General features: G+C 36.9%; 1 protein-coding gene across 3 annotated transcripts in view; it reads right to left on the reverse strand.

Moving 5' to 3' along the window:
- The window catches only part of opcml (opioid binding protein/cell adhesion molecule-like), a 241,499-nt gene that overhangs the window by 3,289 nt on the left and 226,930 nt on the right, over nucleotides 1–11,280 (reverse strand). For all 3 annotated transcript variants that reach the window (XM_008332464.3, XM_025065506.1, XM_008332463.3), the window contains one exon: nucleotides 755–892. In XM_008332464.3, coding sequence (XP_008330686.1) covers nucleotides 755–892 — 138 coding nt within the window. The remainder of the gene's footprint in view (nucleotides 1–754; nucleotides 893–11,280) is intronic.

Here is an 11,280-nt window from a genome sequence, read left to right on the forward strand (position 1 = left end):
TTTATATGTGCTTCTGGTATATTATATGTATATATTTCTATATAAAGTATTTGGCCCTTTTCTGTGAAAGTATGAGAAAGTTTTACTTTCTTTGAATCTGCTCATAAACTCTGCTGTACCAACATGCAAATCTGATTGTGGAAAAAAAAAAGGTTCTTATTCTTGTCAATCTCTTCTTCATTTTGGAAGTCCTTGGTCTGAAATACCTGACTGAAGAATTGAATTGAAGACCACTGCACTAATGCATTCAGGGCTGAACATCTTCACAGGGTGAAAAAGAATTCCACAAACTGAAGAAAGCAAATATTTGAAAAAGAAAAACCTGCAGTTGTCTTCAACAAAACGCCTTTGTGGACATGTTTACATCTGTTGTTGTTTATATCACCTATTGGTAACATCAGTCTTAAGATGTACAGCAATATTTGTTGACTGCTTTGCCCTGCATAGAATTGCATTCATACAAAAAAAAAATAAATCTAAATAATAAACTTTGACCTGGGTCCTTGCCAGAAGAGCTTGAGAACTGAAGACGTTTGACAGATCTGCTAAAAGATGAAAGGGCTGTGACACCTTGGAAGAACTGCATTGAGGACTCATGCTTGGGAGTAAACAATCAAAACTGGGTCTTCATTCACTTTTGCATTGCAGATTGGCTTATTCTAGTACGACTTATTGTGATAGCTGTGTACATACACATCGTTCTAGTGTGTGCATTGTGTCTGCCAATGTCAAATGCATAACAGTTCACCCTTACAGTTGACTGTGACTTCCACCGTCCTAACATCAGGACTAGAGATGTCATTGGAGGCGATGCACTCGTACGATCCTGACTGCTCTTTGGTGATAGCTGTCAGCTCCAGATTTTCCCCTTCTGTTACGAACTTATGGGTGCCTGCAGAGAGAGAACAAAGAGCCTGTCACCTTTTACTGCTCTGAGGAGCAAAAGTGTTCCTGGAGTATGGCGAATAACATGAACGCAGCATTTATGTTAGAAAGATCTAACATTGTTTCAGACACTCTGAGTGCAATAGAAAAAAAAAAAAGTTTTATTATCCGTGAGCACAAAGTGACTTTGTTTTGTGTTGTTACATATTGTGACCACGAACGTTTTCCCAATACATTTCAATAATCCGATCATTCTGAGCTTCTAACTACTAATCGGCTGAACACAGATGTGTTGTCACGCTGTTCCTCTGTTTTTCTCGCAATCGATGAGAGACTTGATGGGAAATTGGTTCTTTCAGCAGCTTAAAAGTAAAGTAGAACACAAATCAACCTCAGTGAAAGGCGGGGATTCTTTTTTTACATATAAATGCTCTGAGGACAGAGATAGTTTTAAAAAAAGAAAATAAAAAACTTTTTTCAAAGGAACCTGTCGACTTGAGCACCACAACAAATTAAAATTGGTACAAGGATGTTAAAAACATGTTCTGCTGAGAGGGAGACCTTGAAGAAGCATGTTCTGTTGAGAGGGGGACCTTGAAATATCGCAGCGTGGGTGAAGTTGATAAGAGCACTAATCTCAATCAGTAGAAATGTCAATCCAGAAATAGCTTTATATTACCATAATATCATTGTGTCTTTCCAAATCCTCATCAGCAGTGTTGTTGCAGCTGGGGAAAGGTTGTGGGCCTAGGATAATCACATAGCCAGGAAAAGTGTGAGTGCTGAAAATTGCTCAACAGTTAAATGGGATGAAAACAAGGAGAGTGCGCCGCTGAGTTATGTCAAGTGTGTGACCTCTTTAATTATGGGCCAGGGCGGGAAGAGACTTTTTAACGATAAGTCTGATTTCCTCATTGTTTAGTCCTGTTCAGTTGTACTGCAATATTGGCTAAAATGATATTTAATAAAGGTCAGCAAAAAAGATAAAAATATAATCAAATTAAGGTTACTAATTTAATTATTCACCCTATCTGTATATTCATTTATGTTTTTATCCGTCTCGTCATCAGTTTGGGCGTATAAGATGTGTAAAATTATTTTACACAAATTTATTTTCTACTAAAAACAAATACATTTTTGTATTTGTATTGGATTGAAGTTAAAACTTAAAACTAACAAAAAACTGTTGTGATATCCTGTGATGTCAGCTTTTTAAATTTAAAATGAACAATGTCCTTCATCCAAAGTAGTAAAGGTATGTATATGGAGAAAAATGAAGGATTCAAAATAGCTCCTTAGAATGGGAGAAACACTTTTTTGATGTTTTCCCTTGCCCTTGTATGCCCTGACTTCCCTGCCCTCCAAGCTGTGAGTGGTGCTTTAGTATTTCACAAGACACAAAACCTTCTACAAACAGAATGCCAGGCTACTACTGCATAGCGTCATTAATATTATGCAATTTCTGATTGTAACAGGCGGGAAAATCAAATATTGTATAGAAATACTGCCGTGCCTGACTGATGCTAAGAAGAAAAAAAAACAATGTAGTAGCTGAGGGCATAAGTGCTCAGAAGGGCTCCCGTCCCAGGCCAGAGGATGTATTTTATCCATGCATGATCAAGAACGAGGCCATCCTTCATCAAAAGACCCCGATGAATTTTTTGTTATTCCTAAGCGTGTACTCAGGACTCATTTGGAGTTTCAAACCTGTACTTAGCTCACTCAGGACAAATTCTAATACTAGGTCTGGATGTGGTCATAAAGAAGTCATAATCTCCGCATATCAGTCTAGATGACCGAATATAAACCATTAGCACAGCATTGGTGCCAGCTCTGCATGACTGGATGACTAATGAAAGAGTCATTAAAGTACCGGGTGGCAGCCGGCACAAATGAGCAACTAAAAGCACTCTATGGAGCACATCAGCAATATTAGCCATTAGATGTCAGAGCTCTGCTAGACGCCACACAGCTTCTGTAGAAGGATTATTGTGGACCATTAACATGCACTGAAATGGGAAAAGTACCACTGTATAAACCAGCCTGATTGTAAGATTATAAAAGGTCCTCGGGTTTTAAATGTCTATTAAACCTGTTTAAAAGTAGGCTGATGGCACCTGGCCGTAACTGTGCTATTTTCATTTCCACTTTTACCTCTAGTACAGCTTTTTGTACAACTTCAAAACCTCACAATTCAAGAGACCAATAAAAATGTAGTAAAGCCATTTCTTTTTAATTGTTACAGGCAATCTGTCCAAACGTTGTTGTGACTCAAAAACCTTAACTGCCAGCCAATTGAAATAATAAATTACTGAAGGGCAAAAGAAAAAGATTAGCATATTAAAATTGGATTATATAGTGATTCACTCACACACACACCAAAAAATAATTTCATTAAAGTCTACTAGATGAGACCTTGAAATGTGTTTATCCTACATTGTGTGTAAAAATAAAAAATAAAAAAAGGGAAGACTTTGGGAGTGATAAATGAAAGGTTGTGAGAATGATAGGAAGTACTTAGACGTCTTTGTTATCTCACAAGTCTTCACAAAAGGAAGAATTTAATTTTAAAAAATAGAACTTCAGTTGTTGAAGAGGTTTAAGACCATACCATGAGACAGAAATAAGTGTACTACAACTACTACCACTGCTACTATTACTACTACTACTTCTAATAATAATAATCATAATAATAATAATAATAATAATAACAACAACAAAAATCAAGCTGATTTATCTTTCTTTCCAACACGTGTGTTTAGCCCCTGCTGTAATGATTAGAAATTCATTTATTTATTTACTAATGCTCAATGCTTCGTCAATCACTCCATCACAGGGCCACATATAAAAGCAATCAGCAAACTAATCATCCAGACATTAAAGTTCTAAAGGTGTAACCAAGTCTGAATAGCAGGTGAAAAAATATTTCCTCCTAGGAAACAAACAGGGAGGGTGTTGAAACAAAGTGTTTTTCCTCACGTCTCACTGTTCTACATTCACATGCTGCACTGGTACAAGTTGACAATTAGACACTTGATATTATGGAGATGAACTCCATATCAATGGTGTAATTTTTTTTTGTCAATGCAGTGACAAAACAGACCAAACACTAGTCAGTTTGAAGGCTACAGATCATAGAAAGAATAAAAAGAGAGAAAACAATGTAACCTGTAATTATTGTCAGCCATCATGATGACAATAATTACAGGTTAACGGTGCATTTTACCATTAACTTAAGGGTGTCCGCCCGTAATTGAGAAGCATGGCAAGATAATATTGTAATAGTCAATTTACACAAAGTTAGGAAAATAACAACCTAACAATCATGCTCTTTGTTATTACAAAATCCAAATAAAACAAGGGTAGCCCGTTCCACTCCTGGTTTCTGTTACACTGGGATTTCACATGTCTTTAGAAAATACTATAAAACCTAGATAAAAAAGCAAGACTAGAACAAGTACGCAAGTATAGACTGGTACAAATTAACACATTTAGACTAGTTGACTATAAAGATTTCTGCAAATGGGACTTGTACAACTGTAACCATTTAGCTAGCATAACTATAGACATTTAGACTAGAACCAGTACAACAATTTGGAATAGTTATCTAAATATTTACACAAGCACAACTTAAAAAAACTCAGATGAGATAATTAAAACAACTAGATACTAATAACTTAAAAAAACTGAGATAATTAAAACAACTAGATACTAACTAGATAATTATATAAAATTTAGAATACGAAAAAGAAAATTAAACTAGAAAAATTAAACATTTTTTCAACAAGATGAACTTCAAAAAATATATTTCTCAACAATAATTATTTGGACTATCAAGACTAGTTTAGCTTCTATGGATATGTTCTCCTGAGATGAGGAATTGTGGGACAGGATGTTGAAACAGCCTGAAAAGGACACTTAAAGACACTTGACTTTAAGTGTGTCTGTGTGTGACAGCAGTGAGAAGGTAGTTGTAGAGCACCGGAGATTTTTAACCTCTGCACTGCCTTGCAGTTGTTCTCCAAGCCAAATCTTGCACAGATGTAAGAGGTACTAAATGTGGTCTACACCCCTTCTGATGGTCCCATACTCCCACTGCCCCTCTCAGTGCTATGTTTCCCCTAAGACCGGTTTCCCACTGACATCGGCCACCAGTCTTTTGTCTCCTTCCTCACCTTGCGGTCACATTTCACCATTACCTCTGCCTGGGGCACCAGTCTATGCTGAAGGACACAATACGTTTAGCTGCATCTGCCATGGTCTTTATGTTTTTTTGATGACCCTCTTGGATCACCTTCACTCTCCTTTTACTTGTTCCCCCTGAGGGTGATAACGCTGTTACAATGTGGAGGCCAGGGCGACCATATTCTCTGGATATGGTTGGTCTCTGAGGATACGGCTGAGAACAGACATCATCCTCAATTCCTCTCCTCCTGCACATTCACTGTACCTTTCCTTGATTGTACAGCTTACATTTGTATTTATTTCAGTGCACAGTATGCTGCATGTAGAGGTAAAAAAGGCATAGTAAGCAGAGATATTAGAGTCTAGGTAGAAAAGGATACTTAAACATTTTAACCTACACAATTTGAGACAACAAATACCGTTTTGACTAACAAACACACCTTCAGTTTGGATCTGATGTTTTATAACTAAAACATTGCCTGTTGTTTTCAGGAAACATACACTCAGTTATTGCTTCTTATTTGCATTAGCATTTCAAGGTTAAACTGCGGTTTGTTCCATGGTTTTTAGCAAGAGCATCACCAGTTTATAGCCCTGTGATGACATGAAGACCTGTCCAAGGTTTACTGTGCACATGCCAGTTGGGGAATGGACTGAGCCTTCCCATGACTCTGAAAAACACGCATGTCAAACTGAAAATTTAGCTCACCACCTCATTGAACGTAGCTCATCAGAGCATAACATGCATATGGTTGTTTGAAATAAAACTCTACTGAATAGAATTCATACTAAGTAGTAGAACAATCAACAAAGATCTGAGACTGCAGTTTAGTGATCTACACATTTCACAAACTTGCATTTAAAAAGCATGGTTTTATTGGTTTTATATTCTCATTCCTCTTTTAGTTAGTTTTTTTTTTTGTTTTGTTTTGTTTTCCATTTCAAACTGGAGCCTTTGCATCCATCCATCCACCAGTGTGGAGTTTTCATCCCTAGCATGTGCTGCAACTGACGTAAAAAGTAGGAATTGTGTGGCATCGTAGCTGGCATGGTCTAGTAATTGACAGATTGTCTTAGGTCATCTGTCATGAATAAAAGAAAGCCATCTGCCACTTGCTTATTAAAGATAACTCATAAAACTGTGAGTATATCCATAATTAAGTAGCAGATGCAGATATCTGGAATGCCCTAAACCACAGCACGTGTTATTATATTGTGCAGCTGCGTGTTCTTAGACACGACAGGCGTACGGTTATTTTTGTTTTGCTTAGGTGTTACTAGTTGGACATTTTTCTTTGTGAAGCAGGATAGAAAATAAAAAATTAAGTGTTGGACTATGTTGTTGCTCTCAGTCTTTGACATCAACAGTATGGATTTAAAGTTTGCTGGTTAAATTGTACTACCCAGTGCATACTGTTAATTATGTATTTTGTTACGTAAACCTTGTAAAGTAAACTTGATTCAATGGAGAAACAGCATTTTCAACATAACACATCACACAGGACAGACAGTATTTGATTTTCTAAGGGCGGATTATTTGAGTCCACTGGGCAACAGGACAAGTCACCATGTTATTGCCCACATCCCATAAGGCATCTGACAATTACAACTCTGATGCAGAGATGATGTGATAGTAGCTTCCATCCCAAAGCACTCTGGTTATTATTTCTGTCCCTACAGTTTTCAGCAGTTTGGACAATCCCTTTATTTGCCCAAGGTAAATGTTTCAGCAAGACGAGGTTCTTGTTTTTTTAAATAAAATAGACATAAAAGTAAAAACTAATTTGCGAGCTGACAACTGCCTCTGTTTCCATCGACATTAGATTTACCTCTAAAAATGACTGGAAATCTATCCAATAGAAGATTCTATTTTTAAAAAATGGTGGAATTGGTTATCTGAATTGCAACAATTCTCCAACGGTCAATGTAAATGATGGTGTCGTTCGTTTCTGACTATATTCTACACTGGTATGTAGAGGGCACTTTATCACAAACACATATTCTGAAAAGAAATCCAACTGACATGGTAGTAGCTTTACATGAAGACTAGTCAATGATTTAGTTCAGTGTAGAAAGTGGCCTTGATGGTCTTGAACCAAGGGTAGTTTTAAACAGGTGAATTAACATTTATCACACAAACTCCACTACGAGGGTTTCTTCTGATGTGTGTCGTATGTCTCAACTTGACTGCAACATTGTCAAAACTCGAATCACAAAAACCACCAATATAGTTCAGCCCTTGATCTGTGGTTGGCATATTTTTATGTAGCTGCCAGAGGCAGCACATAGAGTAACACTGCTGTGACATTATGCTCCTCCCACCTACAAAATTCCATAATTCCAAAGACTTTCATCAAAACCCAAAGCAGGGGCTTTAAAATAATCTCTTTTTTTTCTGAAAGTGTACATTTTCTACGCAGAATTTACAAAACCAGCGAGTATATTATTCACAAAAGACAAGTCAGCTAATTGTAGAATATCATTATTTCAGAAAACTAAATGAAGTTGTTCATTATCCAACGAACTGAATCCAAGATTTAATTCAGCATAAATTGTCTACATCTGACAATAAAATAAGCCTTAACAATTATCTGGCACATAACTTTTTGTTTCCAAAGTCAGGTGAAACTCTGCCAGTGTCTTTGTGCATAGACAGATGGTAAGTGAGCAAAGCTATGGTGGTTAATATTGAAGGTGCATGCTAAACGACCACTCGAGCTTTGAAGGGCATATGGCACAAGCCATACAGGAATTAAATAGCTGAACGAACAGACGGCCGATATCTTCTTCACCTTTTAAGCTGACAAAACATCCTTTGCATAATAGATTACGGCACACGCTGAACTGGTGGAAATGTGACAACATTTCTCACTAGACGTTTGCCAACTGAGAGCTCATCAAGCTTTCCAGAAGGTTTTATAACAATATATTTCTGCTCAGTAATTAAGATGGATTTCAGTGTAGAAGACATCACTCTGACAGCAACATACATTTCAAAAAAGTGTGCTTACTATGATGCTACCTCCTGCCTGCAGCCCTGTAACATATGCATGCTGATGTAGATACAGTACATGTGGCTCGGTCTAAGCATTTAATGTAAGACATGTTATACTGACTCTATAAATTGTCTCTATAAAGGTTTGTACACACATGCACACACCTATATGTGTGTGTTTATATGTGCACAGTATTTACATATGTGTGCATATGACAATATATGTCAGTGTGAGTGGGTGTAATTTATTTTATATGTATATAACCTATATATCTGTGTGTGCATTCACATACATACACACAAAAACACAGATATATATCATGTCTCAAATGCAAGTGATGTACTTATAAAGATGAAACTATCACCTCTCATGTAAACCTATGCAGATCAACATACCAGACAGTTAAAAATGAAAGTTTAGTTCTACTCTGTGGAGGAGATCTGTAGTCAGTGTGACAGTGCACCGGTGTCATGGACGGTTTTTTGGCCACATTCATCACCAGATGACTCAGTGAGTGCAGTCACGGTCCACAGTCAGGCCCATATGAGACCACAATGCCACCTCCATCACAGACTGTAACGACACAGCAGTCTGAGTCATGCAAAGAAAATCATCTACACACTGTCACAAGGCCTCAGCTGTCATAAGAAGTCCTCATAACAATCTAACATTTGGCATTAGAAGCCATCTATTTCATAGAAAGTATATGAGAAAATATATTAAGTAATTGAGTCAGAATATACCAGGTACCTCAAGGTTGGGTTAGTCTTATCATTTTTTAACAGTACTCATCAATCATTATCAGCTATGCTCAAAAACATTTTCTTTAGTCTAATCCTAAATGTGAGTTTTACATACCAATACAAAATTATCATATAACCAAACTGCTATTTTACCGCTGTAACTGCCACTAATCATTTGTAGGTATGTGTGTTTATTGATTTGGTGTAGATTTACTTGTGGGGGCGTTTTTACATAAATATTATGTGTTCTTCTTATGGGGACATTATGCAGGTCCCTGCTGAGCCACAGGGTTCAGGTTACGGTTAGAGTAAGAAATAATATTCTGCATATATTTTTAGTGGAGATTAAGGTAAGTACCCATGACTCTGCAGAGGACAATGGATGGATGGGGTTAAGGTAAGTGCCTAGGGAGTGTATTACGTTCAAAATGTGGAAGGAACAGTGTCTGTAACATCTATGTTCTGCTGTTGTCAAGTACTCAACCAAGTTCCTGCAGCCATCACTTGACTAATACTACCAAGCCAATGATAACTGACCTACAATTTACTGTGGAGTGTTTTTAACAAAGAAAACCCCCACTGAACTGTGGGTAGACAAACACTGCAGCCTATCCAAACAACAGACGTTGACCAGCTGTGGCAAAAAGTACTTACAACATCTCTGTTGGGCAGCACCAAGCCAAGAGCTTGTTAGCACTAATGTTACGAAACAACAGCCAGAGTTTCAGCCCAAATCCTCCAGTGCATCACCCCATTGCAGTGTGGTAAACAACAAATGATCAACACACAAGCACATTATGATTGGCAGTGACATCTAAAGGCCTGACATGTTGATTGAAGGCAATTCGAAAAGAGAAAATGAACAAACAAATAAAAGGTATATTTTTACTTAAAATGAAATGTCCTATCATTAACATAAAATGGTAATGAGAAGTTTTTCTCTAGCATTGCTTATAAATTTGACACAGCACAAGTGCGTAAATCACAGAGACGCTGACACTCACATATAATAATATAGAGAAAATTTTATGAACTGATGCATGGAAACTTCCTATTTTATTCTCTGATTTATTTCAGTATATGTTATGTATATGCATAATTCTACATTTAATGGAAATTACTACACAATGCAACTGCAAGTATCCCTAAAGTTTATGTGGATTTTATGGGTCAAATACTTAGTAGTAGTATTTTGATTTTGCTGGATGGTTCTGTTTCCTTGTGTCACCATATCTTGAGGATTAAGGTCTATAATTTTGTTTGTGGTGCGTTTGGTCCAGAACAATGCTTTTTTAGTTGCTTTAATAGTGTGGGGACCGCACGATATTTTCGCGGCAGCTAAGTCCGGCCTGTGTGCCCCCAGCTAATGATCATTGATCTAGAAGTTTGCACTCTCTCCCTCACTGTCTTCCTGTTGTTCCCTTCTCTTTAATTATTATCTCTGCCTGGACTCGCTCTCTCCCTCAGACCCACCCTTCATTGGTAATTAATGCTGGCATGAGACATGTTATCATATGAGTAATTATCACGTTCCCTTGTGCAAATGATTTTACAACAAAACACTGACCATCAATGTCGGCGGTGCCCTTAATTTTGATAGGGCATCATGAGATGCCCAGAATAGGATCTCCTTAGACAATTGTCTCTGTGCAGACTAATTAAGACACTGCTGACATTTAATGAAAAATAAGCTACAGGATAGAAAAAAAAAGATATTGGAGGCATATACTCTGCATATGTGTGTGTGTATCAGACAGTGTCCATATCTTGATGGACTCACATTTAGTTCCCCCTTAATAACCCTGCTATTATATTGTACATGACATATATAACTTCATTTTTTCTTTTTGCCTGTGTTTTCACCTATTAAGTGGTATTCTGTGAGGACGAGGTATTTACTAAGGGGAATGAAACAAGAAAATACAAAAAAAAAAACAGTAAGAGACAAAAAATAATTTAAAGTGAGTGGAGTCCATAGCAGTCCATAGCACATTTTTTTGTTCAAAGAGATGCAGCAAAAGTAGAACATATGATTGCATCGCTGAGGTTATACAGCATTGCCACTGAGGATTTAATAAAACTGGATTGAAACTACAGAAACCACAATTACTTTGTAAATAGATTTTGAGGTATTTTAGCAACCTGTGCCACACCAGTCTGCTGCTACATTAAAATCTGCTATAATAAGGGCCATTGCTTTTAGAGTTTACTGTACATAACAGAAACACAGCAGATCCTTTGTATGAGTCAAAGCTATTAAAAAGTGAAAAGGGCCAAAAATGCTTTTTCCCAGCAGATCTGGGAAAGTGATCACAGTCTCACTGGTGGTGTCTCCAAAACCAATTTAAATTTCTGTCTTAAATTTCTCATTTTTTATGTTTTAATTCTTTTAATTGCATTATTACCTCTTCTTTTGCATTACTCTTTTAAGTAAAGTAAATAATTTTATGTAAAGTAAATAATTTAATTGA

The sequence above is a fragment of the Cynoglossus semilaevis genome, chromosome 19 (assembly GCF_000523025.1).
Source record: "Cynoglossus semilaevis isolate Cse_v1.0 chromosome 19, Cse_v1.0, whole genome shotgun sequence".
Lineage (NCBI taxonomy): Eukaryota > Metazoa > Chordata > Actinopteri > Pleuronectiformes > Cynoglossidae > Cynoglossus > Cynoglossus semilaevis.